The 18797-nt window shown below is 38.7% G+C and overlaps 1 protein-coding gene across 2 annotated transcripts in view; it reads left to right on the forward strand.

The window, feature by feature from the left end:
• Positions 1–15453: 15453 nt before the first annotated feature.
• pdgfd (platelet derived growth factor d) overlaps positions 15454–18797 on the forward strand; it is a 53385-nt gene continuing 50041 nt past the window's right edge. For both annotated transcript variants that reach the window (XM_042228747.1, XM_005942800.2), the window contains exon 1: positions 15454–16113. In XM_042228747.1, the coding sequence (XP_042084681.1) occupies positions 15996–16113 (118 nt within the window). In that variant the 5' untranslated portion in view covers positions 15454–15995. The remainder of the gene's footprint in view (positions 16114–18797) is intronic.

Consider the following 18797-nt stretch of genomic DNA (forward strand, 5'->3'; position numbering starts at 1 on the left):
AAAGTAAATTCATAGGTTTTCTCGTAACATGACAAAAATACATTTCTAAATAAAGAACATGGCGCTTACAATATGTGGCACTGGTTGTGTACTGTATGTGCATAGATGCCTATGTGAGGGTGAGAGGAAAGCGGAAGGGACTTTTTATGCATGTTCACCATTAGCAGGGTAGAGAGTGGCCTTCCTAATCTTCTTTCTTCTAATTAAAAGCCTGTGACTAAATGGACCAGCACCAGAGCTGTCTGCCAGGGAAATTAAAAAAGGAGAGATGATTAGAGGACAGTGGAAAGATGGAGGTGGCATAGAGGGACAGAGGGACAAAGGATGTAAGACACTGAGGATGGAGCAAAAACAATGGAAAGGGAGAATATGGAAGGAAGGAGTAAAGGATGGCAAAAGGTGTAGGGTGAGAGTAAAGTAGAGACAACTTAGAGGGCATAACAGTGACAGAACCAGATGGGAAAAGAAAGAGACATGGATGTGATGGGATGAGGAGAAGTTCGATCATGGAAAGATAAGAGTCACAAATAAATGGGATAGATATGCAAAACTAGAGTCATTCTGTGGTTCAGCTATACCAGAAGCTAAATTGTAAGGTAAAATGTATAATGTTAATGTTAATGTAATGTTCATTGTCTATCATGTACATGTGCGAACATTTGATACCTTGCACTAAACACAGATTCCAGCTTCTTACAGATTAGAACACATTACTTTACATTTTTGTGGTTTTATGAAAATGTAAACCTTGATGAAGTCAGGAGATTGACCAGTTTACTTAGTCAGGCTGGAGAGGTTCCCAGTGACTAGAACCATGGAAAGGGTCTTAAAGCTGGGAGGGCTGAAATTTTGTGTAAAGTGTGTATATAATATTCCATTCATCTTGTCACATTCTTATACAACTCTAAAACGTATTTTATTCTTGCAACTATCAGACCCTGCTGCACAAAACAGAAAAACAAAACTGAACTGGTCCACCAAGAAAAATATACTGGGAAACCTTTTGGTAAATCGCTTTTTGGTAGATCACTTTGTGGCATAACACCAGCATGTGTCAAGACAACAGGTGAGGAACTTCATTATGAAATCACTAAAAGTATACTAGACTTCTAACTACAAGGTTTCTTGATACAAAGCAGTCAAGCTATATAGTAAAGCTATTGTGCACAGGTGACTAGAATCTATCCAAATATAGATATTTTACCCAGAAGCTAAATTTAACCAGATAGTTGAGTATCCATTTGCAAGAAAAGCAGGGCTCTGAAATGACTGCTTAACAATAATGCTAAACTGTGCAGTGGCAGGTCATAATAAGCCCAAGCGCTACCTGTGTGTGCAGGTAGTAATATTCCAAATGTGACTTGACATTCATAAGTTTAGCTGATAAATTTCCTCACAACAGGCACTGATGCCGAAAGTGTTCAACATGTCTGTGAGGACATTTAGCTGGTGATAGGTATTGGCTAATAGCTCATTTTGAAAAATGCACCACTTCTACTGGTGTCTAGTGTGTAACGTAATTTAACCAAGATGCTTTCCAGGGAGAAAAAGTATTTTTACTTATTTAATACAACTTCCCAAATTATACAGTAGTGAATAAAATAACAGCAGGAATAGTGTTTATTGCGTTTTAACACCTTTGTCTACATATTTTTTGCATTTGGCAGAGTGTGCTGTGATGTATACCTTTTACAACAGGGGTGACTATCTTGTTAATTAAAATGGGAACAAATCATTAGACTATAGTCAATTAAATGACAAAAATGCCATGAGAAACCCTTTAAAAATAAGCACAATTTAAACTTGTTAAACACTGGCTAAACAAATATTTTATGTGTATTGTAGGAGCTATATTGATTCCAACCGTTAATCAAATCAAGCATTTGTTGGTGAAACGAGCTGCACTTTTGGTTGTTTATAATGCTGCAAACACACACAGTGGCAAAATAATTTGTGGAGTTTTTTGACCCTTGAGGTGCAAGTAGCATTAGTGTTTTTTTATGCTAGCATCAACATCCTTGTGCAAAATGTGGTTACACATTGCTTCGGTTTCTTGGTTATATTCCAGTTTAAGAAAGCTGACATAACAGCTGCTCCCTTTTTATTTTTTGTGGGGGTAAAAAGTACTGCTGGGCAGCACTTGTGAACTTCCACAGAGACAAAGACAGCATGAGAGACGCTTAGCCGTCTGTGAAAACTGTATTCCTGGGTAGAGGCCACTGTTGATGTAGCATCTTTATAAGGGTAATACATTCAACTGACCAGTATTTCTGGCTCTGACTAGCAAGGATAGCAATGTTAAAATGTCCAGCTACGTGCAAACTAGTGATGGATAGAGTTAACTTGCCATCTTTAATCGCTAAAAATACTTCAAATGCAGCCTCAGTCACTGGAAGCATCACTGAAGATAAATTGGAAAAAAAAAAAGCAGAATGAAGACAAAGATCAAAAGAAAATGTTGCTCAATGAAAGGTATTATCCATTTTAATGTGAGGAATATTTCCATATCCAGCAGTAACAAGTGTGAACAAGACCTTTGGAGTTGCTGCAAAGAACCTTTGTCCTACAGCACATAAATCTAAACTTTAGAGGAAGCAGTCGTATGTGCTACTAAGCTTTGTAACCATAAGAAAACAAAGATTGAGAGTACAAGAAAAAAGATGAGGGAATGGAAGAAGGGGGGTAAGGGTGAACAGAAGAGACAGAAAAGATAAAGAGAATAAAGTGCCCTCGAGACGAGACCGTTTGATCATCCCAGCTGAATCAGCCATGTACTTTAGCTGAATTTAAAAAAACTGATGCCGAAACTCTGCAATCCAGTTATATGTATCACTCTCTCCCCTCGCTTACCCTGTTTCTAAGGATCTCTTTCCCAGCACTAACGCATGCCAATCTTCTCCCTTTTACATCCAAACCATAAAAAAAGGTCCCAGATAAGATTTCTTTTTTCCCTCAGCAGGACAAATTACCAAAAATGATTTACCCTGCAGCCTTAAATGTAAGAAAGAAAATATAAATGTAAAATGAAATAAACACTAAGTGAATGTAAGTGGGCACTCTTATTCAGAATGCCTAGAGGTGCAGTGGGTGAAATAGCAGTAACAGCCTGACACCAGAGTTTGGACTGGCAAGCAGTGCATCTTTTTTAACTGCTTGGAAGAAGGATATCACCATCTTCATTTACAGTTTGCATTTCGTAAGTGCCAATCAAGCTTCACTACGAGCCAAAGGGGAATGAATAATTAGCTGGTAAATAATTGGGCAATGAACACAAGCAGTTGTTGTCTAGTTTGTTTGTCTCAGGGGTGGGACAAAGCAAAACAATATCAATCTTCCCTGTTATTCAACAACAGTTTGAGCGTGGGCAAGGACAAATTACTGTCAGTTCTTTCCAATATACAATGTTTACACGAAAGTGCATCGGCCCTTTATCTTGTTGCTGCTTAAAACTGCTCTGCTATACTGTTAAGAAAAAGACCCCTCCTGAGGGAATATACCACTCATAAAATAAAATAGTTACATGAAAAAAAAGAAGGGCAAAAGACAGCCTGGCATACTGATTGAGAGTCGAACCTGTAGGTTCTCATGCGCTGACATAACTTTGACCTACTGCAATGGTGATCTTGCATTCATTAGCAGAAAAATTACCTCTATGGCAAATGTAAAGAATTCCTCAGTGACATCATTTCATATTTATGTAGTCTTTTCATGGCAGTGCTTCCGATAGAATAACACACATTTTATTCTTATGATTTTCCATGGCAGCATATGCAGATCTGACAGCCAGTAAGAGCTGAAAGGGATTTTTTTTTCTCTGCTATTGCTTAAGTTGCTATTAACTATTATTATTTGACAAAAATGCACTACTCAGTCTTAGAATAGCAAGCGCAGAAATCCGACTGCCCCAGGAGACGTTAACGTATCACTGTGGTATCCTCAGCCCAAGCCTGACCAAACATCATCAAAGGCAGCATGATTAACCCCGAAAGAGAGAGAAGAGAAACAAACATAGTATGTCTTCCACAAGTGCAGCACTGTGTTATCACTGTAATCGGGTCATCTGTTCAAAATATAAGCCTGTAAAAATTTTTATTTTTACTGACGTGTCAACGATGTCTGACAGTTTCTTTTAATGAAATGATCAAATATACGGTACCTCTGTAAGCAGAGTGCATAACTGGTCTAATTTAGTTTAAAACAGTATCCATACTTATATTACAGTATATCATGAGTTTGGTGTACTTTTTTTTTTGGTAATGAAAAGCACTTTGTGTCCAAGCACTAGAAAAACAGGGTTTTTTTTACTCTCTACAACAAAACAATTCTCAGCAAGCAAACATACTGCAAATGCTGCCATGGTAGAGTTCTGTGTTAGATTAAATGGTGGTGACCTAAATATAAGAAAAGGCCATTTGAGAAGAGGATCATCAGTTTGATTCCAAAGTTCAAAAAAAGCAAAATACATAAATAGCACAAAACAAAAAAAACAAGGCAAATAAACTCCAGCTGCTTCAATGGAGGAGCTCAGTGATCAACGGTGGCCCCCTGTTGTGATTATGCGAAATGCAAGTGTGTATGAATGTGAAATAGGACACTGTTTAAATAAGAAGTAAGTTTGACAAAATTATCACTGAAGGCAAAATAGGCCACAGACCTGTTTCCACTGAAACCCAAAAAGAGAAAAAAAAATTCTGAATATTTTAAGAATAATTGCACAGATTCACGGATGGATGTTGAAGTCTGAATGGATGTCCTTGCCTTAACTATGCGGCTGTGTGCTTGAGGATCAGGGTATCCTGTCACATAGCAGAGTAAATACCTCTGCAGACCACCACCAGCCAAGCACGGGGATTAATGGGCCATTTGAGGCTACTTGACATTTCTGAAGCCTATTTCTTCTGCAGAAAACAAGAAACACAACCCTGGAAGGCCCCGCTCCACTGTCGCCAACATGAACACACAGGCAAACAACACAGAGCAACACAAAAATGATACTTGTTATACTGCAGGTGCATAAAATTATTTTACAGTTTTTATAAATTGAAAATTAAATACATGCCAAGCTACTGTATTACAAATGTTCTTCACATGCACACACAAAATAAATTGTACGAACAGAGAAAGAGATGCTGGTAAATAAAGCTGACTGATGGATTTCCAGTGACATAATGTACTATAAGCACACATAATAATAAATCCATAAATCTAGTCAAACTCTCTATTTGCTAAACTATTCAGAGTGCATGCACTTTGTAACCCGTGATATATCTACCAAATTAAAAGACCCTTACATTTAATGGAACTTAATCAAACAAAGTAAAAGTTTACTTCTGCATGCATGCAGAATTACTGGCCATTAATTTATGATTTTCCAAACACAGCTAGAATTATAGTATTGCTATGTAAATTGCTATATAGAAACGGCTAAAAGTATACCGTAACATCATGCTAATTATTTATATGGAGTCAACAAGGATACATTTAGAAAAACATTTTTTACCATAGTTTGTTCTTACTGTCTTTGAAACATTTCACTAATTAGAAAATGTTTAACACATTAACCTGCTACCTAGGGCTGTGCGATATGACCAAAATCTCATATCCCGATATTAAGACATCTATCGTCCGATAACGATATAAATCACAAAAATGTAACATTTTCTGTAAATTCTGTGAATCTCGGGCAGCTCGACTTGTGGGATGTGTTTCCAGCTGCGCGTGATGTAGCTGGAGTCGAGTGTTTTAACCGATGCATGAAACTATACATTTTCAGACATAAGTTGTAACGGCTGCTGTTTTCTTTGAGTATTTATTAAACGGCGTGCTGCGGGGAAAAGCCTGTTCTAATGTTTGAGTCTAAGGTTTATTTTTTAGCACCTGGCGGCTCTTTTTTACTTCTCATCCATAAATAATCTGCTTTTTCATGTGGTTCAGTTTATTTTGAAAAGTCTCAACAGGATCTTGAGCTTTATTGTGAAAGGTTCATGTGGAACATAAACAAGCGGACACACGATGGTTTTACCGTGGTTGTTGCTAACCACAGGCGCTTGTCCGTCCATAGTGTGGTTATATAAAATATAAGAGAAAGAGAGAAGTTTAAGAAATTAATATAGCCACCACAGTGACCATCAAAACGATGAAAAAATATTGTTAGCTACGTGGGTAAGCACACACTTGTGTGTTCATGCACACACTGAGAGATGTTGAGCTCATTAAGAGTTTATTTTGCGACACCACGAAACAAACGATAGCGTAAAATGAAATGATAGACGTTTTTATATTTCATCCGATATATATCGTCATATCGAACAGCCCTACTGCTACCTATTATCCACACCACTCAAACCACTCAGTTTACCAATTAATGTAATCATACTGTTGGGTATATGTAGTGTTATGACCCAAGATCATGTGGATCATATGTGTGTGTGTGTTTGTGTGACTCCTCCCACCAGAGGATGGCTGTGGGGTTTTTCTCTCTTCCCTCTCTCTCAGGTGTGGAAATGGGCGTGTCTCTGCGTTATACTTTTAAATTCAATGAAAATTGCATTTAGATGCCGGTGGATAACTTGTCCATGTGTGACATTCTGGTATTTAATGCTTAGGAAGTAAATAAAGAGTTTCTTTTTTTAAATTCATGTAATGACTGTAAAGGATTTAATTTCACATTGTGTGACACTGTTGTGTGCTTGATAATAAGGAACTAAGGCAATTAAGCCTTATCATCTGTGTCGGGAAGCACTGTGTACACTAATCTTTTGTTTGCATATAGTGTGTGTGTTTGTGTGTATGAGAGAGAGCGAAAGCAAAAGAGAAAAGGGGGGATATGAATATATTCTTGGCTATGTTGTTTTCACATGTGCATTTGTTTGACTCAGGCGTGACTCAAGCATGTCCAGTAAGTGCTTGTTTGTGTATTGTGAGTTTTCTAGAGCATTGGTCCTCATGGATCAGTACGACGCACAGTGCCTGTTAAACACTACTATTCTTGTATTCATTTCAAAGTTTATTTGCCCTCACGAGAATCAGGAATAACTCACCTACATACAGTGGGGCAAAAAAGTATTTAGTCAGCCACCGATTGTGCAAGTTCCCCCACTTAAAATGATGACAGAGGTCAGTAATTTGCACCAGAGGTACACTTCAACTGTGAGAGACAGAATGTGAAAAAAAAAATCCATGAATTCACATGGTAGGATTTGTAAAGAATTTATTCGTAAATTAGGGTGGAAAATAAGTATTTGGTCACCTCAAACAAGGAAAATCTCTGGCTCTCACAGACCTGTAACGTCTTCTGTAAGAAGCTTTTCTGTCCCCCACTCGTTACCTGTATGAATGGCACCTGTTTGAACTCATCATCTGTATAAAAGACACCTGTCCACAGCCTCAAACAGTCAGACTCCAAACTCCGCCATGGCCAAGACCAAAGAGCTTTCGAAGGACACCAGGAAAAGTATTGTAGACCTGCACCAGACTGGGAAGAGTGAATCTACAATAGGCAAGCAGCTTGGTGTGAAAAAATCAACTGTGGGAGCAATCATCAGAAAATGGAAGACATACAAGACCACTGATAATCTCCCTCGATCTGGGGCTCCACGCAAGATCTCATCCCGTGGGGTCAAAATGATCATGAGAACGGTGAGCAAAGATCCCAGAACCACACGGGGGGACCTGGTGAATGACCTGCAGAGAGCTGGGACCAAAGTAACAAAGGTCACCATCAGTAACACACTACAACGGCAGGGAATCAAATCCCGCAGTGCCAGACGTGTTCCGCTGCTGAAGCCAGTGCATGTCCAGGCCCGTCTGAAGTTTGCCAGAGAGCACATGGATGATACAGCAGAGGATTGGGAGAATGTCATGTGGTCAGATGAAACCAAAGTAGAACTTTTTGGTATAAACTCAACTCGTCGTGTTTGGAGGAAGAAGAATACTGAGTTGCATCCCAAGAACACCATACCTACTGTGAAGCATGGGGGTGGAAACATCATGCTATGGGGCTGTTTTTCTGCCAAGGGGACAGGACGACTGATCCGTGTTAAGGACAGAATGAATGGGGCCATGTATCGTGAGATTTTGAGCCAAAACCTCCTTCCATCAGTGAGAACTTTGAAGATGAAACGAGGCTGGGTCTTCCAACATGACAATGATCCAAAACACACCGCCCGGGCAACAAAGGAGTGGCTCCGTAAGAAGCATTTGAAAGTCCTGGAGTGGCCTAGCCAGTCTCCAGACCTCAACCCCATAGAAAATCTGTGGCGGGAGTTGAAAGTCCGTGTTGCTCGGCGACAGCCCCAAAACATCACTGCTCTCGAGAAGATCTGCATGGAGGAATGGGCCAAAATACCAGCTACTGTGTGTGCAAACCTGGTAAAGACCTATAGTAAACGTTTGACCTCTGTTATTGCCAACAAAGGTTATGTTACAAAGTATTGAGTTGTATTTTTGTTATTGACCAAATACTTATTTTCCACCCTGATTTATGAATAAATTCTTTACAAATCCTACCATGTGGATTCATGGATTTTTTTTTTCACATTCTGTCTCTCACAGTTGAAGTGTACCTCTGGTGCAAATTACTGACCTCTCTCATCATTTTAGGTGGGGCAACTTGCACAATCGGTGGCTGACTAAATACTTTTTTGCCCCACTGTATATCTATATGCCGTACGCAAATGTATGCATTTTAATATATGTCTTTGAGTGTGTTTGTGTGCATTTAATGTCTCCTAGTTGACTTTATATACAGAATGTAAGTGTGTGATTTTGTAAGTTGGAGGCAAGAGAACTCTGTCAGTGGAGCAAAAACAATGCTTGTTAGAATAATTCTCACTTTGCCTTATTGCCTTTTGTATCAAACCTGCTAAGAACACCTACCTATTGATAATCTGCTCCAGACACAATGCATCAGACAACAGACAACCCTACACAAAATACACACAACACACGTATAGAGTAACTGCAATGACAATAGAATACAACTAGCACTATCAGAAATACAAAAACAAACTGTTATTAAAAAAAATCCTTGATGCTTATTGCTATAACACTACACAAAAAGTTTTTGCTTGAACTGCTTGAAAATAAAATGTATTTGAACACATCCATCAAATTACTGCTTATCCATTTATTGTTGGAAGGGCTGGAGTACAAATAAAAGTATTCTGAAGGGCACGGAGGAAGCAAACTTTGCAGAGTTCGATACACAATCAATACCCAATCTTAAAAGGTCAAAGAAAACGGGTTGTTAATATGTAGGTTTTGCAAACTCTTTGCACAGTTGGACAAAGAAAAAAACAATAACAACACTGAAGACCTCTGCCTTTTGTGGATAAGCAGTAGGAATTCCTTGGAAGCTCATAAACCAGAGCTGGATGATCCATGTTTTTTTTTATCCACACCCAACACTTAAGCATAAGTTAGCAACTTCTAGGAGGTTGTCTTAACAGATTAATTTAGTGCAAGACGGATATTGTGAGTTGCACAAGTTGGACTAGTGGTTCAGTCTCTTTAATTTATGGATTATGACCTGATCACCACTTATGCTAGCTTTCCTCTTTAACCTTACTGGCACCTAGAGAGATTACTTTTTGTCTGTAGGCATTATTGATTGGATTAACAATTTCAGCCTTGATATTCTGAGACATTACCCTATATAGTCCTGTAAGTCAGTGATGTATGCCAAGATTCCCACAGAGACTGCTCCAAGATTCCCCTGAGAAGTTTCGTGCCTTTCAGCAGAGATGCCTTTAGCCGTTCACTGAATTCAGGCATGCATGAGTGTAGTACAGGACATTGTGGTTATCAAACAATCAGCAAGGCTTGGAGTGATCATATTTTCATTTAGGTGGCTAGATAGCACAGCTGGCTTCATGCATTCTCAAAAGCTGCGATCAGTGGTTATGTATGAACCGTGTTTTAAACATATAATCAAATATCGGCATCAGTGATCGTAAACAGGTAATATTACACTATAGGGAAAGACGGACAAAGCAAGTTCATGTGCTGGGTCACTGTTGGTTCTTTATGGCTGTCCATGGTTTGTTCCCCCCAAAAATTCAGTCTTATATACTTAAACTACAATGCAAAAGGTAGAACAAATTTTATGTTTTGATTACAGCAAACATTTTTTTACTAATGAATGCTTTATATCGTTGGTGTCAAAATCAAACCCTTGTCAAAAATAAGAGCTGATTTGTCTCTGTGTGTGTTTCTACGACCAGGCTGTTGTTACACATGATGGTCAACCTCTTTAGCTGGACACAGGATGCCATTACTCACACTACAGTTATGGAATTACTAATTGATGAAAACTGAAAATAGAAAACAATATGTTCCACACATATTTGTGAGAAAACACCCACACATGCAGCACTCAATTAGGAATTCACATCCACATACTCCAGGGACATGCACTCACCTCTCTTCTCACCTACACACCCATACAGTGCAAGCACAGCACAAGAAACCAGGAAGTGCATGCCTCATTGCTCACATTGCGACACTCACACACACAGCTACGTGGGTAAGCACACACTTGTGTGTTCATGCACACACTGAGAGATGTTGAGCTCATTAAGAGATTCTCAGAGGGCAGCCAAGAAAGACAGGCTACTGTGGGAACCAGGAATCTGCCACTCTACTGACCTAAACATGCACATCTATTATGTACAGGAAATAAAACAACAGAAGAAAACAATATGATGCTTTATTCTGATGAGGGACCATACACCACTGATAGGTAGTTTCACATTGATTTGAACTTTTTTTTTTTACTTTTTTTGATACTTTATCCTAGAATTGATGATTTTAGTGTCTTTTTGCCAGGCTTTGGCAAATTTCTAATGGCTTTGGTCATGACTGGTTAGTTTTATGACATTTATAGGAAAGCATGCATTACAGGAAAATAAAGAAACATCTACAAGTAGTTGTTCAACATTATCCACTCCTGTATGCGCACTATATTTCACACTCATACAAATGTAAACTTAATTCTGTTAAAGCAGGTTGATTGTTTCAGCTAGCTCAAAATACTGCTTCCACAAAGTGCTGTTGTTGTTTCACCTGGACTGTTCAACCTATAACTAGCTTCACTTTTTACAGTTTGACTTGTACAAGTTAATGAGTAAAGATTGCTTCAGTTTTCATGTCATGGCTCCCAGGGGGATCTGTACACACATACCCAAGTTGCCCTCATGCTAGCACACACATACACACTAAAACACTGGGCACGTCTCCATCTGCTAAAACATAATCCCCCTTCATCTGATACTAAGCCAAAAGATGGAAGGATGAGGAGGTAAACAGAGGATGAGACAGGGAGACAGAACAAAGCAGAGAAAAGCTAAAGATAACAATCCTCTTTGCCCTATTTACCTTTGACCTCTGGCTATTAATCCGACGCAATGTGTCTGAAGAGATTTTGACATTTTGAGGCAAATAATTAGTTTATGTTTGTTAATTTGAACATTTTAACACGCAGACCTGAAGTTTTAATCACCAGTTTTTAGTCAGTTTTAAGCTTTGTAACAAAGCTTTGACTGTTTATGCAAGCTTGCATGCAACTTAAACTTAAGAGAATTGTGCATTAATACAAGCACCTAAAAAGATGCAATAGTTTCATGGAGGCACTCAGCCACTAATAGAGACAGTTTCTAAGTTTCTTTCCTTCCTTTGATTGTCTCTGGACTACTTTCAGGAAAATACAGCCCAGAGTGAGAACAGATACACCTTTTTGTGTGTCCGGTCTTTAGAAATCATGAAGGCTGCCACATTTCGAGACTTAATGATGAATACATGCAAAACCTAAAAACCTATCTGACTAAACAAACTCAAGTTCAAGTTACTCTCTATTTTTTCACCTTGTAAAAACGCATCGTCTGACCTCATTTGGATCACCTCTGACCTCATTACTATACTGTATGTGATCATTCTCAGATGTAACACAGACTCTCTTTTGACTACTTTTTATGGCTTCTTTGTTTTCTTTTTGCCCTTTACATCCTTTTTTGAATTTCCATTCCATCCCTTTTTTCACTTTTTATGTTATATCATGATAAGCTAAGGAAGTTTGTTATTCATATGAGTATGAGTCTAGTCAGACAGCAAACAAGAACGACTTGCATTTTTTCTTAGCCTCACTCTTATATACACATGCATGCAGAGTCACAAAAACACGCATTCATGGTTATATTATGAAGACCACACCAATTCTCAGAAACCCTAGCCTAATTGGCCCAAACCAGAAACTGTGGGTGTGTGTCTGAAAGAGAAAGAAGTGGATTGTAGTTACAGAGTTTCCCAATTTGACTAGTTTCTTGGTATGACTGTGCAGGATTACCAGATATGGGTAGCTGAAAACAGCATCGTCATTACACCACAGTGGGTGCAGCATTAGAGCACGCAGCTGATACACAGACACACACACACACACACACACACCTATCTATCTATCTAGGGGCAATTGTGGCTCAAGAGTTGGGAGTTCGCATTGTAATCGGAAGGTTGCCGGTTCAAGCCCCGTCTTGAACAGTCTCGGTCGTTGTGTTCTTGGGCAAGACACTTAACCTGTTGCCTACTGGTGGTGGTGGTCAGAGGGCCCGGTGGCGCTAGTGTCCGGCAGCCTCGCCTCTGTCAGTGCGCCCCAGGGTGGCTGTGGCTGCAATGTAGCTGCCATCACCAATGGGTGGATGACTGGTTGTTTAACCTCCTAAGACCTGAACTCTTCCACAGCATGCATTTTTAATTTCTCTTTGATATTTGGGCATATTGGGGCCCGATGAATGTAAAAACAAAGAATTACCAGATTTTTTTTTACCTTATTTTTGTTTTTAAGAAAAATAAGAGCCACATATGAGGATATTCGTTTAAAATTTTGATAGAACAGTAGCAGTATAATGTCCTCGTAAGTGGATATCAGGCCCTTGTAGAGCAAAATTGAGTATTTTGGTCTAAATAACCCAAAATGTGATGTCCACATATGTGGACGCCAGGTCCTAGGAGGTTAGAAGGACTCAGTGCTATACAAAACAGGCTATCATCTCATCTATCTATCTATCTATCTATCTATCTATCTATCTATCTATCTATCTATCTATCTATCTATCTATCTATCTATCTATCTATCTATCTATCTATCTATCTATATATATATATATATGATGAACCTTATATTCCTCCCGATGCATCAATCTCTGCAGTTCCTCCATTCTGCCAGCAATCACAATCATCTACCCACATTCACAAAGAATTGCAATAGACATTTGGCCCCGGCATGACCCCATTATATACATCAAGCCAAGCCCCAATCTGGGATTACATGACGAGACAGAAGAGCAGCCTTAATCTGCAGAGGAACTGTGGGAGAAGTCTACCCTTAAAAATATTTTGGTTCACATGTGATTTTGTTTTTGAAAATATTTATTTAACAGAAAATTAATAAGATAGAAATGTTTAAAATGATAAACTTAAAAATAGAGGCTCTAACATGCAAATATTACTAACTATAGTATTCCTAAATATATCTAAAATTTTCAGAAGGCTAATAGTGGATCACCTCTCTTGGACCAGTAACAAAACAGTGGCGTTCAATGGGTTATAATCATTCATTCATAAGTCATTCATTCCTGAGCCCAGTTTCATTTTGCTACCACTGAAGACATCCTGGTAAACCAAGGGTGAAATCAACATTCACTGTGGACCATCGAGATCACCCTTAAGCTAAAATCATTGTTTGGAATATTCAGATTTTAAGGCCGAAGTGTTGCTTCACCAGGCTCAGAACTATGCAGAGCTTTGCTCCAAGTAGCTTCCAAAGTTTCAACAGGCCTGTCAGTGTTTAAGATTAAATCAACAGATTAAGCGGATAGCCCACTGCACCCATAAAGAAAGACACACAAGAGACATTAGTTCTACAGCACATCCATACAATGCATGCTTGCTTTAGCAAAAAAAAAAAATTACTTAGGCTGACACTTAACACAGGCATGAAACACAAGTGAAAAGACAATACCTGCTAATGTAACTGCATTTTAATGTATGTTTGTAGTCTAGATACAAACTAATGACACAGATTATCATTATTTTAAAATTCATGGTAATTCAGTTGCATCAACATGGCTAGTTGGTCTCAGCTGTCTATGTTTTTACATATGAGCAACTTATGTTCACTTAAGATCCAAATATTGCTACCATGTTATTACATTATTGGCAGGTTAAAGTTATAATACCATAAGAAGATTTCATGTCTGTGTGCGCATGTGTGCGTGTCCATACACATTGTGTATGACAACAACCGATCTCTATGTATACAGTACTTACAAATTCACTCCCGTGGTGCATATGCCTTTGAAGCTCAGCAGGGTAGTCTAATAGCTTTTAATTTTAATTAAATTTCTCTCCCTATTAATAACCTATATAATTCCCTAAGTGGTTTCAAGTTTTAGAGGTGCTGCATTAGTCATTAGCCAATTGCTCAGTAATGGGTAGGCTTTCTGCTGACTCAGCAGAAACCCGAAGTTGGCAAGTTCATCTTATAAAGTCTAAATAACTCTGATAATTTTTGTGACTATGCACATGAACATGGTGCAAAAGAAATGAAAGCAAACAAGACATGCTAACAGTATTTGTGTGACCAGGGAAAAAGTGATAAAAACAACAGTGAGTGGCAATTAGTCAAGTCAGAAACACACTCATATGATATTTTACGGTGGTGGTTAGATCACTGTTAGGGAGTGATTCCAAACAGTTCATTTCCAGATTTATCACATGTGCTGTGTTATCTTAGATGGGTTGCAACACCTCATTTTGAATTACAGAAAATATATGACATTAACATCGCTCAGGCAGAGCAAAGTGATGTTGTCACTGCCAAGTGATGAAACGTTTCTCACACTGAAAAACACAACATAGATGCTCAGGTCCAGCTTTCCTTACCCAGATGATCATGCATGCATTGCACAATGCTGTCACTTACTGTGACTGCTTGGTTAAAACTTACGTAACAGATCTCATCCCCTGGATTTACTTGTATCTCATATTTCGTCAGCATGATTCAACATTTAAGACCTGAGGCAAGTAAATTTCCCAGTAAGTCCTGGACAAGTTCATGACACGTTTCCTTTCATGTAACTGGTGACACCCCCCATTTCCTCTGGATTTTCTAAAAATAAAAAAATAAAATAAAAATTGCGTTTGCTCATTTCCTCATTCCATTTTCCAAAGTGTGTTTTAACAATCAAGTACTTAATTACAATAATCAGAAAGCAAAAGATGGATCAATAGAAAGAATAGATACGAAGAAAACTTTACATACATTTTATCGATGTTTCTTTTGAAAGGTTTTCTTTCTTTCTTTTCCTTTTCCTTTTTCTTTTTCTTTCTTTCTTTTTTTTTTTTTTTGAATTATCCTGTATAACTTTACACCCAAGCATCTCACCCGCACACCCACAGCAAGCTGGACGCTCACACACGGTGCGCACGCGCCACTCATTTGGCAAAGTTTGACGCCCCAACTTTAAAAGTGCAGATGCATTAGAAACTGGAAAACTATGCGGGATATTTCTCAGTGGCAGAATAGATTTTTTTTTTAGTTGTTCCACAGAGATAAGACGTCCGGCGCCTACAGTCTCCAGTCTGACCGTGAGCGTGGCTATATTACCCTCCACCTGCGCTGAGCTATTTCAGAGTTTTGCACTTGGTACGCCTGTGCGCGCATAACTTTTTAAAGAAAGCAAAGACTTCCATATTTTTTGGCACTTTGGAACAAGACGGGGCATAGAGTGCGTCAGACTTCAAGCGTTGGAATCAACAAGTGATTCCAATTTACGGGTAAAGGAGAGAGCTACTCAAAGCTCGCAGTTATTGCAAACGTTAATGGAAAGCTTTAGATAACTTTTGAAGTACATCATTTTTCGCCTAAGCCACTAGAAGACGAAGAGGAAATTTACTCATTTTTACCGCTGTCGTTTTTTTAACCTAGCATCATTCTCAGCAACATGAGAGGACCGGTGTTTTTCCACATGTGGACGGTTCTAATTTTGGGAACTTTAACAGGAGTCGTGAGGGCTCAGGTCTCTACGACCAAAGTGATGAGGGGCAACAACAGAAGAGACGGTGAGATCACCTTTTTTTAAACTTTCTTTAGCTTTAATATCGATGTAGCTGTAATAACATGTTTTGTGGTGCACAGTGTGTACGTGGATTTGTGTGCAAACGACTGACTTGGTGGTGAAAGTTAAGTGATCTAAAAATGAGCGATGGAGAAACAGGAAGCGCATAAATTCCGTTGAATAACAATTGAAAATTTTGAAAATGAAATAAAGAACGGGCATCACTTTGTCCCACTGGGTGTTAAACACCTTTTGTAGCATAATTATCATGCATCTCTACATAATTTAAGATAAGGTCTTCAGATTCTCAGAGTCTCGTGGCTGTATAAATTTCTGGATGTGTGCCATGCTTACTTTGCGCTCGTGCCTGAGGGCAAAGTCGTGGTGAAGTAGCGCTGAGTACCACGCGCGCGCACACCCAAACAGCTGCAGCGTTGCTTTTGGCTGGAAAGCATGAAAATACCTCTGTATTAGGTTCTGACCTGGATAGCTGCCCCTGAGGCCTGTTTGACTAAACTCTCTCCTGTGTGAGTGTAGAAAACACAAGGTTGCATGGGGAGCTCAGCCATGAATGAAAGTCTGACACAATAAAACCCTATTAGACACGTCTTAAACTATCTTTAGTTTATTATTATTATTATTATTATTATTATTATTATTATTATTGTTGTTGTTGTTGTTGTTGTTAGTTTCATCATTTCCAATTTTATGAATCATCTCAACCAAACCTGTCAACAAAACGGTCAGTATTTGAGTTTTATCATTTGAATCCAACAGTGTAACATCCACCCGAAGGACGTTTCTGTCATGGTCCTGGGTCGTGTGACCCAGTGTGTTATGCTTAACCTATTTTGATGTTTATTGTTTGCTTAGGTTCTTTAAGGTAGTCCAGCCCTTTTTGTAATTATGTTACCCTTGCATTACGTCTCCCTTGCCCTTCGTGTGTTTATGTCTGTGTGTCTTGTACTGTCAAGTTCATGCTGTCAGTTATGTCACCTCCCCCTGTACTATGTCTCCCCGGTTCATGTCTCATGTTTCCTGTTTTACTTTGAAGGCCTGCATTCACTGTCAGTGTATTCAGTTTTACTCCTCCTGTCCTGTCGTTAAGTTCATGTGTGTCAGCTGCGTTCCCATGTGTGGCCACTTCCCCTGATCATCCCTCATGTGTATTTAGTCTCTGTGTTTCTTACAGTCTGTGTCGCGTCGTCTGTGTTATCTCCCCTACCCCTTGTCATAGTTTCCCAGCCTTAACTAGTCCTAGTTTGTACTTTGTTTAGCCATAGTTTTCCCAGTCTATGTTCAGGTTTTCCCTCAGTTGCTTTGCTGCCTTGTTCCTTAAGTTTTCGGCCCTCAATAAAGGCTCGCCTTCTGTTAAGTCCGGTTTTGTGTCCTCACCTCTGTTTGCTCTTGGGTCCTCCACTCACTCCACACGGTCTGCCCCGGCGGTCCGTGACACGTTTCATTGTACCCCATTAGATAAATGTATGTATTTATGGCAAACATCACAATAGCCATTGCAGAGCTGTAGCAGCATTATGAGGACAAGCAGACGGAATAGAAAAGTGATGGAAGAAATGGTGCAGATTAAAAGTTGGTGCTTTAAAAAGACAGCAGCTGCATCAGATCTTTTTGGGCGAGGTTCAAAATAGCAGCAGGATGAAAAGTGTTTGTTCCCTCACAGAACAGGAAAAGAAACGGTATTAGCTGCAAAGATCAGAAGAAGGCAGCATTAACACTGGAGTAAGTTTTCACAACACTGTTAAAATCTGCGTTTTTAATACGTGTTCCAACTTTTGTTTTTCTTTTTACAGCTCTGTAGAAAATCTCCCTTGGTGGTTGCTATTGTTTCTATTGTTTTCAAGTTTTATGTTACTGAAGTCTGTCTCAGACTGCAATTGTAAACACAGTTGTTCTACTCTTTTATTATTCCAGACACAGTATTCAATAATAGTCTTTGACCTTCATGACCTCTAATAATATATTTACAGTTATTTTCTAACAAGCATTTATAACAGCTGATAAATGAAAATTAAAAAAATAAAGAAACAGGAGGAACACCCTCCAAACGTACTATCAGCGTCAGCATATTTGTTGAAACACCACAAACACAAGAACGAGCTGATATGAGTTAAGTAGAGCCTTGTGGTGACATTAAAACAAGATTATTTTTAAAATGCACTGTCATATTATCTCTGTAAGAACATATGAATAAATTCACATACAAACTGTTACGGAAATCCTTTTCATCTGTTGAAAAGAAAAACAACATCATCCATTACATTGGATTTTTAAGTCACAAACGACTAATAACAGTATCAGTCTTAAAGTTCCTACATCAGTCGAACTCCAGACATCATTGTACATTATACTGTTATTTATGCTCTTGTCCTTCTTGAAATTTTTTGACAATAACATAGCTAACCATTGAATGGTCTTGGGGAACTTTTCAGCTTTAATCCTTGTCCAGGGAGGTTTGCTGCAATACCTCAAGTTTCAAACACAGAAATTATGATACCAGCATATCATGTTTACAATAAAAGATTTTTCTCACTTATATCTGCTTTAAAATGGGTTAATCAAGCAAATCCAGCGCTGCTTTAGAGGTCCCTATATACTTTTTGCAACAGCTTTGTATTGTTGCAACTATTAAATGAACAAAGTCAGGATAAAAAGTTTGAAGCTTAAAAA

This window comes from Haplochromis burtoni, unplaced genomic scaffold, assembly GCF_018398535.1.
Source record: "Haplochromis burtoni strain Fernald_Lab_line unplaced genomic scaffold, NCSU_Asbu1 Contig_346, whole genome shotgun sequence".
NCBI lineage: Eukaryota > Metazoa > Chordata > Actinopteri > Cichliformes > Cichlidae > Haplochromis > Haplochromis burtoni.